Source organism: Apodemus sylvaticus, chromosome 5 (assembly GCF_947179515.1).
Source record: "Apodemus sylvaticus chromosome 5, mApoSyl1.1, whole genome shotgun sequence".
Taxonomy (NCBI): domain Eukaryota; kingdom Metazoa; phylum Chordata; class Mammalia; order Rodentia; family Muridae; genus Apodemus; species Apodemus sylvaticus.
Window position 1 is genome coordinate 103073621 of NC_067476.1, and position 24379 is coordinate 103097999.

Below are 24379 nucleotides of genomic sequence, written 5' to 3' on the forward strand. Positions count from 1 at the left end.
CCATTTATACCAATGCAGACTCGGGCATATTCATTGTCTGCCTCTGCCTCTGAGCTGGGATCAAGCAATCCACCACTTGATTTATGCAACACTGAGGATCAAACCCAGAGTTTTGTGATACTTAGGCAAGCACTCGACCAGCCGATTCTTATTTCCTTATGGTTTTTGTCCTCAGGATAGATGCCTAAAGAGATAAATCACAAAAATTTGTACTTAAAGTGACTTGAAATAGCTCCATGTATGTGTGTGTTTCTTGTATCAGCTTGTTCGATACTTAGGCCCCATTTTCTCTTTTTGGTTTCAACTTTTACAGACTACTTTTTAAACGTATTTTTCCTTTAATTCTACCTTTCAATTATGTAAAACGTTCTATGGGTTTTCTGTCAAAGCTACTTCTAAACAGTTATACTCCAAGTTTCTCCCATCCCTAGACCCTCCCACCCAATAGAACACTCAGACATCCATGTCACTGGCTTACTCCCCACAGCCCTTACCTTTGCTACCCCGGGAGGGCTGTGGTATGATATGGATGTGCCTTTCTATGTAGTAGGATGGTGACATCCCTGAGTGTAGGGACAGAACTCAGCTCACTTGGGAGAACTGTGTAGTTGTAAGGAAAGAGAAAGACAGGGAGACAGAAGAAAGACAGAGAACATGTCTTCATTAGGGTTTCTATTGCTGTAATGAGACACCATGACCAAGACAACTTGGGCAGGAAAGGGTTTATTTCAGTTCCAGGTAACTGTCCATCACTGAGGGAAGTCAGGACGGGAATTCGAACAGAGCAGGAACCTGGAGGCAGATGATGCAGAGGCCATGGAGAGTGCTGCTTACTGGCTTGCTCTTCAGAACTTGCTCAGTCTGCTTTCTTATAGAAACCTGGACCACCAGCCCAGGGACGGCCCCACCCACGATGGTCTGGGCCCTTCCCCATCAATCACTAATTAAGAAAATGTCCTACAGTCACATCTTATGGAGGCATTTTCTCAGTTGAGGCTCCCTCCTTTCAGATAACTTTAGCTGTGTCAAGCTGACATAAAACTAGCTAGCACAGAACACTTTGAAGGAATAACAAGGTTTCTTGAAGCTGTGAAGAACAACATTAAAATCAAAACACAGAATCTGTAAAGAGCTTAAATGTTAAAAATAAATAAGTAAATAAAACAAAGCAGACACTGAATGAGATCAAGAGCGTCTGTTGGCTGCTGATGTGCTGGGCGTGACCTAGTCCATGAGTTTGGTCACCATTGCTGCTGTGGTGAGTTTGCCCCTTCCAACAAACTGGATTTACTGTCTGCTCACACAGGATTTACTGTCTGCTTCCCCAGCTGCCAAGGCCTGTGTCTGAAATTCTAAAAGAGAAGATATTTTTCCTCCTCCTCCTCCTCCTTTTCCTCTTTCTGCTTTTGTTTTTTTGTTTGTCTGTTTGTTTTTGGTGTTTTTTTGGTTTTTTTTAAGGGGGGGTTCCCAAGACAGGGTTTCTCTGTGTAGCCCTGGCTGTCCTGGAACTCACTCTGTAAACCAGGCTGGCCTCGAACTCAGAAATCTGCCTGCCTCTGCCTCCCAAGTGCTGGGATTACAGGCGTGTGCCACCACGCCTGGCTGCTCCTTTTCCTCTTTCTGTTCTTCTAGATCCTTTCCCCTGGTTTAGAAAAAACAAAGCAGGGCTGTAGAGATGGCTCAGTGGTTAAGAGCACTGATTGCTCTTCTGAAGGTCCTGAGTTCAATTCCCAGCAACCACATGGTGGCTCACAACTATCCATAATGAGATCTGACCCCCTCTTCTGGGGTATCTGAAGACAGCCTCAGTGTACTTACATATAATAAGTAAATAAATCTTTAAAAGAAAAAAGAAAAAACAAAGCCATAAATTCTGCAGTCACGTTGTCCCACCCCTCAAGGCACATGCTGCTCAGTACTCCGTGTGGAAGAAGAGAGGACAACTTTGAGGCACTCTCTTACACTCTCTGACCCTCAGATGTTTATTTTTGAGGCAGAGTCTCCCTATGAAGCCCAGACTGATCTTGAACTAGCCATGCTCCTGCCTCAGCTCCTCCAGTGCTGGGATTACAGACGTGCACCAACTCTAAGCTTCAGCTTTCTGGTTTCAGATGAGGCGTGCTGGCACTCCACTGGATGGCACTCCACTGGATGGCTGTGGAGGCCGGGCAAGGGACAGCGAGTGGAAAGCGGCTGCCCCAGTGCGGTACGCCATCAGCTCAGACCAGGACTCCTACAATTACTGGCATTACCTGGTTGTTTCCTTTTTGTTTCACAGGAAATTTGTGAGAATCCCCGGTTTATTATTGGTGGAGCCAACAGGACTGACATCTGTCAAGGAGATCTAGGTAGGAAAACTCCCTCCATCTTGTCCTGCCAGATGACCCAGGGCTAGTTAACCCCGAGAGGTCTCTAGTCAGGATCTGGTTTTAGTGCACATCTCCTAATCTTTTAAAAAATAGTTAGTTAGTTAGTTAGTTAGTTAGTTAGTTAGTTATGTGTATGTGTACGTGTGTGTCTGTCTGTCTGTATGTACATGTCATAGTATATACCTCTGAAAGACAGAGGACAGCTCATGGGGGTCAGTTTTTTTCCTTCTTCTATGTGGGATCTGGAGATCAAGCTCAGGCATCAGATCAGGCATCTCTACAACAAAGGAAGTCTTTTGTCAGAGGTGGCATCTGCCATGTAGAGGAGAGGCCAGGTTCCGTCAGCTTATCAGCTTGGCTGTTCCTCTCCTTCCACCTTTTCTTCTGGAAGCCTCCTCCCTGGGCAGACTGTAGACAAGCTCTGTGAAGAGAAACTGGAGAGAACATTAAAGGGCTATTTATAAAACTTGGCCCAAAAAGGCAGGAACAACTGAAAAATACTGCTCACTTTGTTCTAGAAAGAGAGGCTGAGAACGCCTCGGGTACGGTGGCTTCTGACGCCTGAGGGGCACTGCCTGAGAGTGTGGGCAAGCTAAGCCCTGAGCCTTCAAACCAATACACTGCTTCTGAGCTGATTCAGGGAGGGAGACAGCTGGTTTGGGTGGTTGTGAGCCTCTCTTCCCACCGGCAGTGTGACAGCTAGCCTGTGCCCCTAGTAGACAGTTATGGGACTGTCAGGGTGCCAAGCAAGTCCCTTTGCCAGCCTTAGTGCCCTGTGTAGAATGGTTCTGGGGCAGCTAGCTGCGCAACAGCCCTGCCTTCTGACACACATCTGCTTAGCTGATGATTCTCTGATACAGTTTTCCTTGTTGCCAAAAGGGAAAATGGACTCGCCCTACAAAGACAGTAGACAGCCATAATTACCACTGTTGTCTCCACTGAGACCATAGAAGGACGTGTTTTGTAAAAGGAGGAATCAATTGCCCTTAGGAAAGCATCAAGTCCTGAGAGAATAAGTTACCCAGATCCTCGTGCTGTTGAGGAGTTCCTGTCCCTGTCAGGCTCCTTGCCTAGGCTCACACCTAGTTGAGGGCAGGCAGGAAGTAGGGCAGTGGGACTAATTCCTGAGCACCCCAAGTCACTAGCTATGGGGAGCTTCTGGCTGGGTCTGGGTGGGCTCTTCCCAGAGGGGAAGCCCCCATCTGACTACCTGGGTGGGTCTGTGTTTGCTTGCAGGGGACTGCTGGTTTCTCGCAGCCATCGCCTGCTTGACCCTGAATGAGCGGCTGCTTTTCCGAGTTATACCCCATGATCAAAGTTTCACTGAAAACTACGCAGGGATCTTCCACTTCCAGGTGAGGAAACGGGTGTGGTTGACAGCAGCCATGCCTCAGTTACCATATTAAAAATCACCTCAGAGAAGGCACCAAAATGTTCCATGCTGCATTGAGGAATAAAAACAAAGTTACTCTCTCTTGTCTGTAGTCTGTCTGGTGGTGGTGGTGGTGGTGGTGGTGTGTGTGTGTGTGTGTGTGTGTACAAATATGTGTGTGTGTGTACATGTATGTGTGTGTGTAAACTGTCTGTCCTTGTTGCCTGTGTATGTTATCTAATGTATATATGTGTTTGCTGACAGGTCTGTGTCTGTTCTCATCTGTGCCTGTGCCATATGTCTGTTGCCTAGTTATTTGTGTGTGTGTCTGTCTGTCTGTCTGAATCTGTGCCTAACAGAGGACTTTGGTTTTTATTCCTTGAACAACACAAAAATTCCTTGCAGAAATCTTGAACAGATTTTTTTACAAGGAAAGAAATCACTTTACTGACTCCCAGGTCACCCAGAACATCACTCAAAAGCACAAAACCACAGACATATTTTCAACTTACATCCACATGTTACTTCCAACATGGGGTATTTGTTGCTTACGGTTGCTTCCAACCTCTCAGCTGTTTTCAGTAAATTATTACCACAGCATGCATAATCTTAGGTCATGGTCATGGCAGAGTGCATAATTTAAGATTAAAGCTGTGCGGTTAGCTAAGGCTGTAAAGGCTGACTGCATGGGAAATCGAAAGCGTAACGAGGTTGGCTGTGCTCTTCTCTGAGAGGCCCATTGAGCCTCAGCAGGCTGAGTGCAGAGAGGACAGCAGGCTAAGTACATAGTCCTAAATGATCTCAAGGCATATTAGTAACCCAGCTGCACCACACAGCCACGATCTACCCACCCCTGTCTCCTGGCCTTGACTTCCCAGCTGCCTCAGGAAAGGTTCCACACACCTACCTGTGGGCAATGACCTCTACAGCTACAAGCTTGTAAAGAAGCAGGTGTTCATTTGTGCTCTCCAACTTACATACTTTCCACGGTGCCCCAGAAAGGGAGAGAGGCAGGCTTCCTGGCTGCCGGCTTGTGTGTCTATTTCTGTCCTCCAGCTGTCGGGCTGCCTGAAGCCCCCTCATGCAGGTTCTTAAGATGTTCAGCTTCAAAGTGTTGGTTTTTTTTTTTCTGTGATCCCTGGTTCATGGCCCCGTACCATTGATAGCAGTCTATTTATCTTCCTACTTCTATCACTTACCTTTCTAGGTCTTGCAAGAAAATTCTAGTCTTCTGGGCATTTAGCGGCTAGTTTGACCCAGCCCTGAAATTATTGGTTCTAGAATTAATTTATCCACTAGAATTTTTCTGAGCACTGATCATCTTGGTGTAAAGACAAATTCTGGGCTGGATCAGAACAGTTCTGAAACCTGCATGTGGGGATCTAGACCTTTCTGTGGTTCTGAGCAGTGTGTCTCTGGCCCTGAAGATTCCCAGTATCCAGAACAAATCAAACTGATCAGCTGACATCCCACCCGTACGGTACCTTGGCATATCCCACGCCCCCCCCCTTTCCATTTTAGTCCTACATTTTGTCATCAAGAAGTAAATAAATCAGTTGGGTGTGGTGGTGCAGACCTATAACGCCAGCACTCAGGAGACAGAGACAGGGAGATCATGATAAGTTTGAGGCTAGCCTGGGTACCTAATAAAAGCAAGTTGTTTGTATCCCATGACTTCACATACTTGTCTCTGTGCCCCAGAAATGGAGGGAAGAAAGGGATGTCCTGCCTGCTGATCTGAGTGTCTCAAAAACAATAGAAAGGAAGGAAGGAAGGGAGGGGAGGAAAGAAGAAAATAGGATAAAGAGAAACACTTTAGTTAGCCTAAAAGCTTTCCTTTATCCTGAGTTTTTAATCCTAGGTATGCACTGGAATCACTTGGGATACATGAACATATTTATAACCAGGTCTGTCCGAAACCTATGGGTAAGGGAGAAACATCTCAAGCCCTAAGATATTCACAGAGGACCTACTATGTCCAGAACTGGGCTGGGCTTTGGGCAGATGCTAAGGGGTATGCAGTTTCTTGTTCTGCAGAAGCTCATGGCCTGGTTAAAGATAGATTTACACACTCAAAAGCTTCAGGGCGCAAAGCCCAGGAAATGGTAGGGTTTGGGCTCAGAGTCCTATAGGAGGTGGGATTGGGTAAGGCAGTCCACAGGTGTGACTGTGCTTCTTTCTTCCTGCAGTTCTGGCGCTATGGAGACTGGGTAGATGTGGTTATAGACGACTGTTTGCCAACATACAACAATCAGCTGGTCTTCACCAAATCCAACCACCGCAATGAGTTCTGGAGCGCTCTACTGGAGAAGGCTTATGCCAAGTAAGGCAGCATTTAGGATGGGAAAGATTCAGCCAAAGTCTCCTTCACATTGGGCTAGGCATGTGAATATATACTTATGTGGATTGTGGGAGTTCAGGCAAGACCCTGAGTCAGCTTGAGATCAGGTCCAGGCAGAGGAGCTCATCTGAAAAACATAAAAACAAAGAGGCATAAAGATGTGCACAGTGACTCTTCAGCTTCCTGCAGCCATTCTCTGATCCCACCTTCCTGATGGTGTTTCAAGTCTTAGATCAGCTCATTGCTTCTGTGGAGTTCAGCTCCTCAGATCTTACTTGCTTAAAACCATACACTTGAAGCACGTTCGGAAGACCAGGTTGTCTCTTCCCTTAGGCCTCCCCTTCTACTGCTAGACTTAGCAGATAGTAGAAGAGTGCTGTGAGAATGAGGACCGTCATGACAATGCTTCGGGCCCTCTGTGGCCTGTGTTAACTCGGCTGGTCATACTTCCTGGAACTCCTAGACTCCAGACTGGCTTTTGTCCTCTCTCCAAGGCTCCACGGTTCCTACGAAGCTCTGAAAGGTGGGAACACCACGGAAGCCATGGAGGACTTCACAGGCGGGGTGACGGAGTTTTTTGAAATCAAGGATGCTCCAAGCGACATGTACAAGATCATGAGGAAAGCTATCGAGAGAGGCTCCCTCATGGGCTGCTCCATTGATGTAAGTGTGATTCGGGGAAGCCCTTCCCTCAGCTAACAACAGCATTCCGGGAAGCCTTTCCCTCGGCTAACAACAACACACAGCTTCCTTCTGAGATGGGGTGGGTGCTTTAAAGGCAAAAGCAGTGTCAGTGAGATGACTCACTGGTAAAGACACTTTCTATTGAACCTGAGGACCCAAGTTTGACCCTTGGAATCCTCATGGTAGAAAGACAATGGACTCCCAAAGCTTGCTGTCTGAGTTCTGCTTATACTTTCTCCCTACACAATTAAACAATATAAACAATTTTTTTTTAAAAAAAGAAATTACCTATTGGCAATTTAAAAGTCGAAGCCAACCTGATTTGCATAATGAGGTCCTGCTTTTAAAAACAAAGAACATGGATGATGGTTAACTTAAAAATTGACAGTTTTTCAGTGGAAATGTGTTCCAGAGAATGGGGTGCTTCCCAAGAAAAAGACTGAGCAATGACATTCCAAACCCTCAGATTCTGGTAGAAATAGACCCAGAGGCCCTACTGATAGGCCTCTCTTGTCCAGACTGCTCGGCATAGGCATGCCCTGCAGGCCAGCCACGTGGCTGGCTGTGGATCTTTGCCCTTACAAAGCTCCATAGTCGCTGAGCTTTGAGATCACCTCAGTCCTTGGGCTCTGTGCAGTGGTCTCTGACCCTCTCTCAGGGTACCAAGATCATATGAACTGAGACAGAAACAAGGAGAGAATCCACCATGGCCTGGTTTCCTCAAGAGTGGCTTTGGGAATAGTCATTTGGGAATAGCAAGCCACCTCCTGCCTCTTTGTGTGCCAGCACTCCCTGTGGGTAGGAAGGCTTGCTTGTCACACACGGAAGAACTCTCCTGTCCTATCGCTGTCCTGCATCTTTCCTGTATTTGCACCCTGTTGATATCTCGCTCCTCTTTGCTTTGCCTGCCACTCCCCATTTCTGTCCCCTTCCCTTCCCACCCTCCCTTGTTTGCTCTCTTTCCCTTTCCTGGGTTCTTCACTTTCCTTCCCATCGGGCCTCAGGATGGCACAAACATGACTTACGGAACCTCTCCTTCTGGTCTGAACATGGGGGAGTTGATTGCGCGGATGGTGAGAAATATGGATAACTCGCTACTCAGAGACTCAGACCTGGACCCCAGGGGCTCAGATGACAGACCATCACGGGTGTGTACATCTTCAAATGTCGAGACTGACTAACACCCCCAAATCTGCATGGCCCATCCTTCTGAAGTCGACTCTCCAGAGCAGTCAGTGCAAACAGAACAGATTCCCTCCCTTTTCGTAACTCTCCTATAAGGAACACAGGGCTCCAGTACTATAGTGTTGGCATCCTCGAGCTTGGAAGGCACGTGTGCTTACTGAAGGACTGAGCCATTCAGAAAATCACAGAGGAAAGTTTTGCCTGTATTTTCCCATCTAAAGATAACTGCCCAGCATTTGGTATATAGTCCTTCTGGGCACAAGCTTAAACTATATTTTTGTTTTAAGATTGTATCTTAGTATATGTTACATCATTGCAGCCTGTGTTTTGTTGTTGTTGAGATTCATGTTTTTAAAATGCAACTAAGTATTCTTTTATATCATTTTAGTAGCTGTATATAGTCCAATGTGCAAATATAATTTATTTACTAACTCTTTGTTATTATTGAAAAGTTAGAGGGTTTTTTAAAGTCTGTTTTTAAAGTGCTATAATAAGCATAAAGACAGTTTTGTATACACCCATAATGGTTTCCATAGGAGAGTCTCGAGTAAAACTGCTGGTCAAAATGATAGGTGTGCAGAGCCAAACGGTGCCCAGTGAGTGCCCTGCCCTAATCTGAGTCAAATGAATGAAATCTAAGAGACTAAGATGAACAAAGTTCCAGACTCACCTGTACCTGTCATCCTGAAGAAGGCTTCAGGAACTCACGCCCATGCGGCTCCCGGAAGCTCCCCCAAAGCTTTTGTTACTAGGGTAGCTGATGCTGGGATGCCTGTTGAGGGCTCAGAGGGCCTTGGTGATCTACCCTTGTGCGGAAGAACCCTCAAGAACTAGAACTTGAACATCTCTTCCCCTGGGACAGCTGTCCCTGCATTCAGGCATAGTCATGTCACAGCAGGGAACCACCCCCATATTCCTAGCATTGGGAGCAGGGACAGAGTTTTCTTGACTTTTTTTAGTGAGTGTGAGGGAGGTGAGGGAATGTCAAGAGAACTCCCTTTCTCAAATCCTTCTTTGGGGAATAGTCAACTCTAGATGAGCTCAGAGGAAGGCACAGACCCCAGATGTCCCCTCTCCTCTGCTGAGGGGATCTAGAAGGGAGGGGAAATTTTTTACTCACCTCCTATTCCAGGACTCACCTTGCTCTCCAGCCATCAGGGCAGCAAGATCAGCTAGGAGTCTAGGGTAGCATCTTCCTGCTGCTCTTGAAAAACCAGCGAGGGTCTGATCCTGGCTGTAAGGCAGGTATAGTGTCAGGGAAGCAAGTCATTCTTAGTCTGGGATAACTCAGAAACAGACCATATGAACCCTTGTCTCCGATCAGCAGAACTTCTGCCCCCACCCCTACTCCTGACAGGCTGTCTGGTTATTACTCTACAGACAATTGTTCCGGTGCAGTACGAAACAAGAATGGCCTGCGGGCTGGTGAAAGGGCACGCCTATTCAGTCACTGGGCTGGAGGAGGTGAGTCCGCTGGAGCTCAGTGGGGCCTGGGAACCCCTGAGTTGACCTGTTAAAATCAAGACGTAACCTTCTGCGCCTCTCTCACCACCCAGAGGACTCTCCAGTCAGGTCCAAGCTGGGTTCCTGAGGGCAGAGGGACCCTATGGGGCTGACTTGAGATAGACCCAGCTGCTGATCTTCTTGGTTCAGCTGTGTGTGTAGTGGACATACACACTCACATATGTGTGCATGTGGAGGCCAGAGGTCTGTATTGTGTATTCCTTGGTGGTTCCTCAGTGCCTCTCACTGAGCCTGGACCTTACCAATTGGTTAGATCTGTTGGCCAAGGCTGGGCGGTGGTAGCACACGCCTGTAATCCCAGCACTCTGGGAGGCAGAGGCAGGCGGATTTCTGAGTTCGAGGCCAGCCTGGTCTACAGAGTGAGTTCCAGGACAGCCAGGGCTACACAGAGAAACCCTGTCTTGAAAAAAAAACAAAACAAAAACACCAACAACAACAAAAAAAGATTGGTTGGCCAATGAACTCCAGGGATCCACCCTCCCTGTGCTGGGGTTACAGATATACTTTGCAGTGTATCTTTTTTACCCGGGTGCTGGAATTCAAACTTGGGTCTGTATTCTTGACCAGAAGACATTTCACCAGATGAGTCATTTATTTGCCTGGCCTTTCTCTTTGCTTTTAATGCTGAAGACTGGAATTTTTCTAATGTTTCCAAGGAACCGTTAGAAACACTACTTTTGTCCTACAAAGCTGAGTCTGTTTACTGCCCTGTTTCCTGTTCACTCGTGTTCATTCTGCTTCCTGTGGGGTTTCTGAAGTGCCCTGGGTCATTTCCTGAGCAGGATCATTGTGAGGCTGGAGCATGCATTTGGACAGGTTATGTCCTGAAAAAAGAATGGCCTAAGAGAGGCTGTGTCTGCATCCCCTGCTGCACGTGACTAAGAATGGGGCATCTTGTTCTAATTGGTCCACTGAGAGGAGGAATCTGTAGTTTAGCCATCAGGGGCTTGTTATAAATCACCCACACAGACGGGCAGTGAGGGGACTCGGTAAAAACACTTACTGTGCAGGTCTGAAGACTCAAGTTCAATCCTAGAACCCACAGTAGAAGGAGAGAACTGACTCCAGAAAGTTGTCCTCTGTTGTCCACACATGCACTGAGGCACACGCACACCCACCCTCACATCACACGCATACACACACATGAACACGCACACTAAATAAAAACAGGGCAGGAGAGGGCACTCTGCAGTTAAGAGCGTTTATTGGCTCAGGCACTTGCAGGCATGTGGTGCTGGTAAACTCACATGGACAAATACACATCCACGTAAATAAAAAGAATAAAGCCAAACGGAAGTGCTTAAAAAGTTTCCAAAAGCCTCTTCATAAACGTTTATCCCCACCACCAGCACATATAATGGCCAGATACCTTACCCTGTCAGCAAACCGCTGGTTTGTCCACCAGGGCCAGGCAGCCAGCCTTCATACTGGATTCTCTCAGCTTCTACCCAGCCCTCGGACGAGTCAGATGCCCCATCTTTCCAAACTTGCTCGAGCTTCAGAGCTGTGTCTCTTTGCCCCAGGCTCTGTTCAAAGGCGAGAAGGTGAAGCTTGTGCGGCTGCGGAACCCCTGGGGCCAGGTGGAGTGGAATGGCTCGTGGAGTGACGGGTGAGGCGGACCACACTGGGTTGGGTGCTGAACCATGAGGGTATTGTGGTACTGGTGGAATATCACCTCCAAATCAATGGCCTGTAGCCGGGCAGTGGTGGCGCACGCTTGTAATCCCAGCACTTGGGAGGCAGAGGCAGGCGGATTTCTGAGTTCGAGGCCAGCCTGGTCTACAGAGTGAGTTCCAGGACAGCCAGGGCTACACAGAGAAACCCTGTCTTGAAAAAAAAAATCCAAAAAAAAAAAGTGACCTGCAGAGAAGGACAGTGGTGTGGGCTCCCCAAAAGGGCAGGAAGTGAACACAGGGGAGCCAGGGACTCGGTAAGCATGAGGGTACTTATAGGCTTGAGGAAAATGGTTCTAGAGGTCTCCATCAGGGTTCTGGACTAAACAGGCAATTCCCTTCTTAGTGTCCTCTACGAAATGGAAGCAGTACCTACAGTGTCCAGGTGGCCCTTCTGAGGGGTAAAGGTGACAGCTGGGGAAAGCTCTTAACTGAGACGGAAAGAGCCTCTCCTTCGCTGCCCCAACACAAAATCCGTCAAGACCTGTGAGGAAATTTTACTGCTTATTTCTGAAAAGAACAGACTGGGAACAAGACAACCACCATGGAGAAATTATCATAAAGGTTCCAGAACTTTACAAGCCCCTCTAGAGTTCCCTCGGTCACTGAGGCCAAGTGTCCCTGCTAAGTGACAGGCAGCCCCTTGGACTTGAACACTAAAACTCGACAGTGGGAAGGCCCACGCCCAGGCCTCGCACAGATCTGTTCCTAGAAACTTCTGTACGCACTAGAGCAATATATGGCCACTCCTGGTTCTTTTCGGTCACACATTCATTCACTTAGCAAGTGTTTATTCATCACCTACGAACCAGGAGGCACAGGGCTAAGCACTGAGGTAGTCTGTGAATAATTCACCTCTCAGCTGGCACACAGATGCTGACTGTGAGCTTGCCACCTCCTGCATTCTTACGTATCCCTCTCCCTTGTCACTCATCCAAGTGACCGATCCTTTCCTGCAGCTGACCATATGCTACTGGGGATGTAGAGAGGAATGCAGAAACACAGACTTGTTCCTGTGGGTTAAGATTCTGTGGCGGGATCAGACTTTGGGTGGGATGGGAAGTTACCTCAGCTATTGCTGTGTGAACAGCACTCTGTGCTGTGGGAGGCCCACAGTTTCTCATCCTTCTCTCTTCCCCGGGTCCAAGTCACCCACAAGGACCCTGCTGTGTTCCCTGACTAACTCACTGCCTGGGCACACTTCCTGATAACTCCTTCCTCTTAGGGGCTGCTGGGTGGGGTGGGGCGTGTCTCTTAGCAGTCTCCATCCCAACTCTCAGCACACTGGAACCCCATTTAGCTTAATTCTAATCCAGCCTGAGACATGAATGTGCTTCCTTGCTTGCTTTGGAGAGGAGAAAGAGTAAGAAGCAGCCAGTCTTAGAAACAGTGCCAGGCTGTTTTCCTGTTACATGATCTTTTTTTAGCAACTTGGCCGGCAGCAAGCTAACAGTTTCAACGAGTTATTGCATGAATTCATCATAGCTCCTAGATAGATGATGCAGTCATTTCCCTTCTGCAGCTGAGGAAGTCGAAGCTGACAGGTCAAGTGACATGTCTAAGGATATACAGCTGTCTGTTACCAAAGGAGAATCCCAGTTTGCCTATTTGCAGATTCAAGCTCTTCATGAGAAGGCTAGAAGATTCAGCCAGAGACAGTCAAGCCCTGTGAACCTACTAGAGGGGTTTGGCCTTAGTACTGAAGATGGTGGGAATAGCCTACAGGCCTCCCACTGACAGTAGCAGGCAGTAGCTGCGTTTTGATGGCTCATACTGGATGTGGTTTGGCTATGGGCTTCTCCAGCTTTGTATTTCTCTGATCCTCTGTCCCAGCCCACATCAGACCTCTCCTTCTTTCTCCTCCTTTATTTTTCATTCGACATATTCTTTATTTACATTTCAAAAGAGTTCCCCTCTCCAGGATCTCCCCCTCCCCGAAAGTCCCATAAGCCCTACCCCCCCATTTCCCCAATCCACCCCTTCCCACTTCCCTGTCCTGGTATTCCCCTACACTTTTGCACTGAGCCTTTCCAGGACCAGGGGCCTTTCCTTCCTTCTTCTTGGGCATCATTTGATATGTGAATTGTTTCCTGGGTATTCCAAGCTTCTGGACTAACATCCACTTATCAGTGAGTACATACCATGTGTGTTCTTTTGTGATTGGGTCACCTCACTCAGGATGACATTCTCCAGTTCCACCCACTTGCCTAAGAATTTCATGAATTCATTGTTTTTAATAGCTAAGTAATATTTCATAGTGTAAATATACCACATTTTCTGTATCCATTCCTCTGTTGAGGGACATCTGGGTTCTTTCCAGTTTCTGGCTATTATAAATAGGGCTGCTATGAATATAGTAGAGCATGTGTCCTTATTACATGCTTTTCCCCTCCTTTCTTTGGTTTTTCTTTCTTTCTTTCTTTTTCTTTTCTTTTCTTTCTTCTTTCTTTCTTTCTTTTTTTTTTTTTTGATTTTTTGGATTTGGTTTTTTCGAGACAGAGTTTCTCTGTGTAGCTCTGGCTGTCCTGGAACTCACTCTGTAGACCAGGCTGGCCTCAAACTCAAAAATCCACCTGCCTCTGCCTCCCAGAGTGCTGGGATTACAGGCGTGCGCCACCACCGCCCGGCTTTCTCCTCCTTTCTTAATCCTTCCATTTCTCTACCAGTTGGAAGGACTGGAGCTTTGTGGACAAAGATGAGAAGGCCCGTCTACAGCACCAAGTTACAGAGGATGGAGAGTTCTGGTAAGTTCATGACCCAGGCAGGGAGGTGAGATCTCAGTTCCCAATCAGAAGCTACCAGGTTCCATCTTTGGCACCTCTGGGCCCTGTTTTCCCATGAGGGCTCAAGGCCCAGCAAAGGTGAGGTTCTGGAAAGAGAGTACCAGGTCATGGCAGTGACTGAGTCAGACCCAGCTCTTGCTCCAGCAGCTGCCCTTGCCCACTGGCCCTGACGTGGCTTTCTTCTGAACCAAGGGGCTTTTCTTGCCTGATATCCAGAGCCAGCCTTAGTCTGGTCACGCCAGTCTTCTGGTGCCACGGACTGACCCAGCTGGGGGAGTCACGATTGAGGGAAAATCAGGGCTTTGGTATTCAGGAAGACACAGGTACGGCGAGATGACAGACATACACACCAGAAAGTGGTTTGAATCTGCTGCAACTTTACTTTTTAGTCAGGCATATTTATAATACATTGAGGAACAGATCGAGGTTGGCACACCTCCAGAAACACTCAAACAAAAGTCATCAAAAGTCAAAATGCTTTAAACATGAACACATATACAAGAGCCTTCTCTACTGCCTTGGACAGCAAACACCATGGTGGTCTGGCTCAAGCTAATCTATGTCCATAATCTCAGGAAAATTATAGGACCTTCTAACCTTCAATGTTTTTATCCATCTATTACCTTCTTATCATACCTGTATAAAGCAGTGGCTCATCAGTAGTCCTATACTTTTTCATATTGTTTTTCTTCCTGCTACAAACTATTCATCATTACCTTTACTAAGGCTAGTAATAAAGACAGACCCTGTTAAAAAGCATTCCAAGGCTTTCTTTCACTAAGGTTCAACATGAGTTCATTGAATTTAGGACTGGAAGCAGTAGGTGTAATCGCCACATCCTCTTTTTCCTTCCACCGGAATACCAAGTTCTCCTTTATCAATTAACCAGCTTGTAGGCTGGGATCGTGCTGTATAAAGAATTAAGAAAGTATAAAGAAGAAGAAAGACACAGTGCAAAACCCATAACTCAGGAAGCACAATATCCTTAGAGAACATCAAGGCCCTTTCTTAGGCCAGAGGTGGGCACACTGCCAGGGACCTCCAGGGAGCCTAGCCCCGAGGGGCATTTTTCTCCGTCTGCCTTAATGACGTACTGTCATGTCACACAGACGACACTGGAGTTGGTGTGGCATTCTGGGTCTTAGCTGACAACAGTGCCTCCTATGATGCCTCTGGTTCCCTCAGGACCCAGATGCATTTATCTATGATGTCATTAACCTTAAAACTATCTTTTCTCAAGTGACATCTCTTCCCCCATGCCTAAAATGTGCCTAGCAATGATGAAACATACAGTAACATTTTGAAGAATTGATTTCCAGCTCTCTCTTTTCAAAGACAAATGAGGAGTCATGACCATAAGACATGGTGACAGTTTGGGGTAGATACGTCAGAAGTGGAATCTATCATTTGGGAGACATAGGCAGGAGGGTCAAAGATCAAGGTCAACCAAGACTACCAGATGAAATCTTGTCTCTCAAAAGCAAGCAAAGTGCCATTGGGGTCTTCTGGGGGACTTTATTGTGCTGTATTAGCCCCTGAATCTTCCCTTCCTCAGCCTGTGTGAGTGTCTCCTCTTTCAACCTCTCAGGATGTCATACGATGACTTTGTCTACCATTTCACAAAGCTGGAGATCTGCAACCTAACGGCTGATGCCCTGGAATCCGATAAGCTTCAGACCTGGACGGTGTCTGTAAATGAGGGCCGCTGGGTGAGGGGCTGTTCTGCTGGAGGCTGCCGGAACTTCCCAGGTGGGAGCGCCTCGGACGGGAGAAGGTCTAGGCAGAAGTCATCCAGGCAGAGTACTGTCAGCTATCATTTATTGAGCCTGTCCTCATCTTGAGGGATGCACTGTCTTATTAAAGCCTCCTCATTTAAGGAAGGACACATCCTGAGGAACCCCAATAGGGAGCTTTTGCAACTCTCTGCTACCTTTGCTGGCAGCAAATATTGAAGCAGGGAACTGTCAGAACACCATGTCAATCCTGTTGAAGGTGTATTTGGGGACCTGACAGCTACTATATTAGTCCATGGCAGAGATGCTGGATGCATGTCCAAGTCAGTGGCCTCAGAGATGAAGGGGAGAATTCAGATTTAGGGAAGGAATAACGAATGATACAATGACCTGGGCAGATGAGTCAATGTTGCAATATAAATTACATAGAACAAACGTTGGTGTATTGTTTTTATGTAACTGGTTGTGGAGTTACAATAAGAGGAGTTTAGCAAGCCGGGCATGGTGGTGCATGCCTATAATCCCAGCACTTGGGAGGCAGAGGCAGGCAGATTTCTGAGTTTGAAGCCAGCCTGGTCTACAGAGTGAGTTCCAGGACAGCCAGGGCTACACAGAGAAACCCTGTCTCGGGGGGAAAAAAAAAGAAGAAGAAGAAGGAGGAGTTTAGTTTATGACATGAAAAGTTTGAGGTACATATTGACTACCATGGTAAAGATTTGTAATAGAGAACTGAAGTCATCTACACTTTAAAGTAGACTTAGTTATATGACAAAACCTCAATGAAGATGACAGAGAGATAGTTCAGCCTATAAAAAATCTTTCCTGATAAACTGAGTTTGGATCCCCAAACCCCCCACAAAAGTCAGTCGCACTAAGTTGTGTGTCCATAATCCCAGTGATCCCAGAAGCTCTAAGGCCAGTTAGCCCAGCATACACACCAGCAGACAACAGAGACTCCCAAACAAGATGGAAGGAGAGTACTGATGCTCAACAGTGCCCTTTGACCTCCGTGTGCATGCTATTGCCATGCATGCACCCACTCTCACACACAAAACACACACACCATATACACACAAAACTAGGCATTTTAAAATGCAAAACTGAGTAAATAAATGAGAAGAAAGGGGTGGTAGAAAGTGGGGATCCAGACAGGAAACTGAGCGTAGACACAGAGCTCAGGTGTCATGTAAATGTAGGGGTCAATTAGAAAGTAGAAGTCACACCAGGACCAGGCTGTGGTGGTGTAGTCCCTTAATCCCAGCACCTGGAAGGCAGAGGCAGGCAGATTTCTGTTTGAAGCCAGCCTGATCTTCAGAGAGAGTCTCAGGCTCTTGCTTCTCTTGCCTCTTACTCTCTTAGCCTCCTTCTTGCCCCCTCTTGGGCTCTTCCCTTTCCCCTCCCCTCCCCCTCTCTCCATGTGGTCATGGCCGGCCTCTACTTCTCTCCTCTCTGCCTTCCTCTGCCTCTACTACCCTCTTAACTTCCCTCCCCATGTACTGAATAATCTCTATTCTATACTAAGAGAGAGAGAGAGAGAGAGAGAAAGAGAGAGAGAGAGAGAGAGTTTCAGGACAGCCAGGGCTACACTGAGAAACTCTTGTCTCTGTGGGGAAAGGAAAGAAAAGAAAAATAAAGAAAGGAAAAGAAAAAAGAACTCTTTCTCTCTCTCTCTCTCTCTCTCTCTCTCTCTCTCTCTCTCTCTCTCTCACACACACACACACACACACACACAAACACACAGTGGAGAGGTTCAGATAGGGAAACAGTATACATGAACCAGAGGAGATACATAAAGCCAGATCCTAGAGACCAACGACAACTGAGGAGTAGGCTGAAAAGGTAAAACTTAGAGCCGTCAGGTGTCAAAGACAATGAACGTTCAGAAAGGAGGAGGCAGGACAGCCTGCACCTCCAGACTGTGCAATGCCATCTGTAGAAGCGTTGGTTTAGTTTGGGTTTCTATTGCTGTGGTGAAACACCATGACCAAAGCAACTTGGAGAGGAAAGGGTTTATTTGGCCTTTCACATCACTGTTCATCATCAGAAGAATTCAGGAACTCAAGCAGGGCAGGAACCTGGAGGCAGGAGCTGATGCGGAGGCCATGGAGGGCTGCTGTTTACTGGCTTGCTTCTCATGGATTGCTCGGCCTGATTTCTTTTTTGGGGAGGAGTTGGGGAGGTTATTGGTTTTTTTGTTTTTGTTTTTTTATTTAATGGCAACTGGAGAGATGGCTCAGTGTAGGGCTCTTACTGCTCTCTCAGGACCTCAGCTGGGTTGCCAGCAACCACATGGTGGCCCTCTTCTGACCTCCACGGGCACCAGACACGCATGTGGTACACAGACCTAGGCAAGACACCCATACACACATAAATACAAATCTTAAAGTTACCCCTCATAGGGAGCAGAGAAGATCGGTGGTCTCACTTTTCTTCCTGCCCTTTCTCCAAGAGGCGTATCTGAATGTGCATTTCCTTTCTCGGGACACAGACACTTTCTGGACCAACCCGCAGTACCGTCTCAAGCTTCTGGAGGAGGATGATGACCCTGACGACTCTGAGGTGATCTGCAGCTTCCTCGTAGCTCTGATGCAGAAGAATCGGCGCAAGGACCGGAAGCTGGGGGCCAACCTCTTCACCATCGGCTTCGCCATCTACGAGGTAGACCCCGGCTACAGCACAGGAAACACACTTTTCCAGCAGGGAGAACTAGCTTTCCTTGTCCCCAGGAACCACAAGGGTTCCTGCTTTCAGACCCACAAATGTCTGTAACCAGTCTAAATGCCACAGGTACAGTGGGCAGGACAGGAGCTGGCCGGGTGGTGACAGGCATTAGAGCCTATAGTTTATCTCAAGTGGCTGGCATTCCTTTCGGCGGACTCTGTACCCTCATTTACATCAGAGGTGTTCTTTTTCTATTTTGCTTCCAGGTTCCCAAAGAGGTATAGCCAGCCGTGGTGTGCAGCATTCCTTGGGGGTCCTGAGTCTGTCTGTGGCTCCCTGAGAAGCTTCCTGGTAGGGCTGGTGAGCGAGGCTGATAGGCGGGTACCATGCCATGTACGCTTTCTCCCTCCCACCCGGACACCTGCCCATCAGACACACAAACCTTCACACACTTACTCTTTCATATTCATACAAGTATGCACTCACAGAGATGCATTTGAAGGAGGCTGCCTCCTAGAACAGGAGAATCGCCTTCTTCAGAGCCCAGTCAGAGTCCTTCCCCATCTTTTGGGCACTTGTGAGCTTGAGGGATTTGGAATTGAGGATCATCAGTTCTGGTGAGTGGCCCTGTCAAGGGAAAACATAAACCTGACCTTTATTTCTGAATCCCGCCCACCCTTCCGCTCCCACCTCCAAAAACAAAGGAAGAGGAAGTGAGCTATGGAACTTCCGTGATGTTCAGCAATTTGAGGCTTTAGGAACTGGAAGTAGGTAGGTAAGGACTGTGAAACAAATGACTAAAGAGTTAGGGCTCTTGGAGGGGACACTGAGCAGGTTAATGCCACCCTCCCAATGGGCTCAGTTCTCTTGGGTTCCTGTCCCCAGATGCATGGGAATAAACAACACCTGCAGAAGGACTTCTTCTTGTACAATGCCTCCAAGGCCAGAAGCAAAACCTACATCAACATGCGGGAAGTGTCCCAGCGCTTCCGCCTGCCACCCAGCGAGTACGTCATCGTTCCTTCCACCTACGAGCCCCATCAGGAGGGGGAATTCATCCTCCGGGTCTTCTCTGAAAAGAGGAATCTATCTGAGTGAGTACCAGCCTGGCTTTCCCACCCGTCCCTAAGAGGTCACTCAGGGGGCCCATCCTATAGTCAGGAGACAGCTGGACCAATTTCCTTCAGGGCTCTTGGGCCACACCCACTGTCTTTGTCATTGTACTCTGGGGCCATTGCTCGGGTTCCCTCCATCTTTTGATTGCTTTTTACAGCACTGGAGTGTAATTCTGGGGCCTCACAGGCTTAACTAAGTTTCCCACGCTGGCCTTGAACTCACTCAGATTGGCCTTGAACCTTTGATCCTCCTACCCCAGCCTCCAGAGGAGTTGCAATTATAGCCCTGTGGCAGCAGAGCAGCCCACAAATATTTATTCACTCCATTCATCCTGCAGATATGTTTTGAGCACCCATTCTACCCCAGTGATCTGGGGATTGTGAAGTAAACACGATCACGGAAACAGAAGGGGCTGATGCTTTCATGGAACTTAACGCTCTAGGATAGAAACATTAGCTTTATAAAAGTGATAAGTGAGTGAGGGTAGTTGGAATTCATGGGAAGCCAGACAGGCCTCATCTCTGCAGATGTACTGACACACCCTGCCTCTCTTGAGTTCTGTCCCTGGAAGAGGTGCTAGACCTGTTGCTAGGTAGCCGGGCCATGCTTTGAGGGGGCTCTGGGCAACACCACCAAGTAGCTGTGTGCTTGGGCTTTTCTGGGAACGGGGTCTACACAAGGCTGGCTCCTGGGGTGAGTGTTTAGTCCTGGGCTCTTTTAGATCTAATCTCAAATGACCACAAAAAGCCATGTGACCTGGACAAAATCTTGGAGGTGATTCCTGTTTGTTCCGGGGGATATTGAGATACCCTGTGTTTGTGTTTTTCACAGGGAAGCTGAAAATACAATCTCTGTGGATCGGCCAGTGGTGAGTGGTTAATTAGGCTCTGAAATATGAGAAGACATGGGGAGGTCACATTCCAGCCCAGGCAGGGGGCAGTCCAACGTGCAGGGCAGAAGGAATGATGCTTCCATTGTAGAACCATTTTGCCAGTCAGAAACCGAGAGTGTGGAAGAGGAGGAAGTATTTTATCAATTAGAGGGAGGCAGCCAGATTTAGGAAGCCATGACAATGGAGGCTAACAGTGAATTAAGAGGTTGGACTGCGTCTGGAGTTCTCACACAGAGAAAAGGAAATATACTAGGTTCAGGTTCAGGACCCAGGGTCAGAACCTGGGTCATTCACCTTCCACCTTGGTGACCTGGTCAAGTTTACAGGACCCCTCTGACTCAGCTTTCTACTCTGCAAAATGGGGATAATAATAATGCCCTGGCCATGCTGGTGGGGGTTAGATCTGTAAGCTCACACATGTGAAATGTCTGGTGTAGCACGTGCACTCCTAGATATGCCTCACAAATGTGGCTTACATCATTTCAAGCATTCAGAGAAGTGCATGAGGTTGTCATCCCAGCCTTTCACTTGAGAAGGTGGTAACTCAGTAGGGTTAAATGGCTTCCTTGCACTCCTAGAGGCAGGAAGTTGCAGGTAGGGCAGCCAAGAAGTTTAGATTCTCCTACCTTAGGGTTGCAGAAGCACCAAGTACGTGTGTGTGTGTGTGTGTGTGTGTGTGTGTGTGTGTGTGTGCGCGCGCGCGTGTGTTTCAGGAGAGAAGGTAGAGTGTATCTGAGAATTGAGGAGACTAAGGTCTGCCTTGGATCTTTGGCCTGTTCTCAGAGTGACTAGACCCAGGACAAATGCTCCACTGTGTGCCTTTCAGGTAGTGACTCTCGTGATCATAATGCTGACTCCGTGCTAGTTCCGGAGCTAGTCAGCTTCCTAACCACTTCACACCTTATTTTAGGGTTGGGTGCATCTTTCTCTCCCTCATCCTTTGGATGCTGGAACAGCGTAGCGTTTGTATCAGGAGCTGCTCACTGTTGCTCACACAAAGATTCCATGGACTGGGATCATGGTTGATTGCAGAGTGCTTGCCAGGCATCCATAGGCTCTGGATCCAGCTCTAGCACTGCTTAAAGAGGGGACCGGCACGTCATAAGTACAGCAGTCAAAGGAGAGGGTCTAGTGTCCTACATAACTATGTTTGTCAACAGCTTTCAAATAACACTTGGTGGGCTGGGTGTGGTGGCACACATGGGTCTCTGTGATTTCAAGGCCTACGGAGAGAGTTCCAGGACAGCTAGGGCTACACAGAGAAACCCTGTTTTTTTGGTTGTCTTCCTTCCTTCCTTCCTTCCTTCCTTCCTTCCTTCCTTCCTTCCTTCCTTCCTTCCTTCCTTCCTCCCTCCCTTCCTCCCTCCCTCCCCCCTTCTCTCTCTCTCTCTCTCTCTCTCTCTCTCTCTTTCTTTCTTTCTTTCTTTAAGACACTGGGTAGTAAAAAACAACAACAACAAAAAAAAAAAACAACAAAAAAAAAAACAAAAAAAACAAAAAAAGCCGGGTGGTGGTGGCGCATGCCTGTAATCCCAGCACTCTGGGAGGCAGAGGCAGGCAGATTTCTGAGTTCGAGGCCAGCCTGGTTTACAGAGTGAGTTCCAGGACAGCCAGGGCTATGCAGAGAAACCCTGTCTCGGGGGAAAAAAAAAAAAGACACTGGGTAGTAACTCAGCAGACTTGCCACAGACATTGCAGGCCCAGTGTAATTGCCAAACCTTCCGATTTTACAAAAGAAGCCCCAAATGTGGAAACACATATGAATCTCCTGTTATATAAATATTAAAACAAAACCTTCTTTTAAAGAAGAATCCTCACTTTCACACAGGTTTGAATAAGTCATATTTTGGCGACCAATTTTCTTTTTAAGGACTGTCAAGGTCCTTTCCCTCCCCAGCAGCGGATTAACAGAACAAAGCCTAGCAGCTGTCACTCTTGGGGCATGGGGGCGGGGAATGCTCTTCCTCCTTTGCCCTCTGTGCTCTTTAAACAATTGTATTTTATTAATTTATTCACTCATTCATGTATGTGCATATCCCAAGTATACATGTGGAAGTCAGAGGACAACTTGTGGCAGTCCTTTTCATTTGCTTTGTGGTTCCCAGGGGTCATATTTGGGTTGTCAGCCTTGGTGGCATGTGCTTTTACCCACTGAGCTCCAATTGATTACAGTATCTGGACCCTAGAGCCTTGAGCCACTGGCCACCCTAGAAACTTGATTTTCACGCATTCCTCATTTACTGTCCCCCTTTCTATGCAGAAAAAGAAAAAAAACAAGGTGAGTGGGTCAGGCACTGTGCTTACGTGTGTACATCATACATGTGTATGTACACATGTATAACGTGGCATGTGTATATGCATGTGTGTATACATGTGTATAACATGTGGCATGTATGTGTATACTGTGGCATGTGTAAGACTCACTTCTTCCTCCTCTCCTTGGAGCCTCTGCTGAGTTGGGCGCTCTTGCAGATGCTTCACCTCAACCTCACAGTAATCCTAGGACCGAGGTTCCATTATCAGTCCTGTCTTTAGAGGGAGAAAAGGTATAGACAAACTAGTCTCCCTGAGACCACACTTAGCCAGCACTGGAGCCAGGGGGGTTCCCCAGAGTCTGTGCTCTGAAATAGTACAGCCATCAGACGAGGTTTAGTGTGGGTGTTTATGGTGGTCCTGGGGAATCTATCACAGGGGTTCTCCTGGCATGGGTGCTGGTCCAGACCAGAAGGAATATATACTATATGGAATGCTTATAGCGAGCCCCTATCCATCTTTATAATAGAATCTATAAAGTAGGCACTGTTTGTGCTTTGTAAAAGTGAGAGTTCATATCCAGAGAAGCGACATGATTTGCGGAACCACAGTACATATGTCTGTACATATGTCAAGACCAGTCTCTAGCCTTGCCTTGCCAGTGCTCCTTATGCTTCAAGGCTTGTGTTGTCAAGACATGCATGTGAGTCTATAAATGCATGGCTGGCAGAGATGCTCCATGGCTATGCCCTGCCCACTGGTCTGCCCAGGCCATCACCTTTCCTTGTTCTGAGATCCCCAAATGCTTCATTGGCTTTGGCAAGAGCTGTTATGTAGAAGAGCAAGCTTCCATCTAAGGAGCCTCCTGGAGCTAAACCTGGCAGAGTTGCTTTCCCTGGTGTCCCCCTGGGTGACCTGCATGGAAAGGGAGTGGGGCCTCCCTGGTCGGGATTGTCTGCACTCTGGCCCCAAGCCCCACTGCTTCCCACCACACAGCACAGGCAGGGCATGGTGGCTACTCTCTAGCTCTTCTGTGGCCTCTGCACTTGCATGAACATGACTTTCAGGTAGCCCCCCTGCTACTGCCATGCCTTTGGGGTTTGCACAGTAAGTACAGTTTTTTGGTTTTTTTTTTTTTTTTTTTTGGTTTTTTTTTTTTTTTTTTTTTTTTTTTTTTTGGTTTTTTGAGACAGGGTTTCTCTGTGTAGTCTTGGCTGTTCTGTAACTCACTCTGTAGACCAGGCTGGCCTTGAACTCAGAAATCTGCCTGCCTCTGCCTCCCAAGTGCTGGGATTATAGGGGTACGCCACCACGCCCGGCTGGTAAGTACAGTTTTACCTTCACTAACTCATCTGGTTCCTGAAGAGGCCCTATCAGCAGAGAAAGTCAGGTTTTACTAGGGCAGTAGCAGATGAGCATGAGCGGCCAGTGAAGATATTTCTTACATGAGGGGAGAGGGGCCAGCCAGACATGCCACAAACAGCAGATTATGAGGGGTTCCTTGGGTACTGAGGGGCTGGAGCTCTGTTCCTTACTAGGACGGCCTTAAACTTGTGATCATTCCCTCAGCTAGGGTTACAGTTGTGTGCCACCATGACCGACCGGCCTGAAAGCCTCATTTTTAATGGGTTGGACACTTAATTTCTGGGAGATTTCAGTGTTTTTCCATTTGAAAAATAAATCCACAAAAATATTTGACAATCACCGCTCATGTCATATGCACTCAGCATTCTTAGCACTTTTGCACGTGTTACTTAGGAACACATGAGGAGAAATGGGCGGGTGGGATAAAA

General features: G+C 47.5%; 1 protein-coding gene across 5 annotated transcripts in view; it reads left to right on the top strand.

Annotated features, from left to right (window-relative positions):
- Capn3 (calpain 3) overlaps positions 1–24379 on the top strand; it is a 46118-nt gene that overhangs the window by 17239 nt on the left and 4500 nt on the right. Inside the window, exons 2-15 of one of the 5 annotated variants that reach the window (XM_052183340.1) lie at positions 2279–2348; positions 3606–3724; positions 5931–6064; positions 6577–6745; positions 7771–7914; positions 9332–9415; positions 10999–11084; positions 13815–13892; positions 15520–15680; positions 18153–18322; positions 18592–18603; positions 19211–19419; positions 20273–20309; positions 22594–22611. In XM_052183340.1, coding sequence (XP_052039300.1) covers positions 2279–2348; positions 3606–3724; positions 5931–6064; positions 6577–6745; positions 7771–7914; positions 9332–9415; positions 10999–11084; positions 13815–13892; positions 15520–15680; positions 18153–18322; positions 18592–18603; positions 19211–19419; positions 20273–20309; positions 22594–22611 — 1491 coding nt within the window. The other 4 variants (XM_052183342.1, XM_052183339.1, XM_052183338.1 and 1 more) reach the window with 4 other exon arrangements.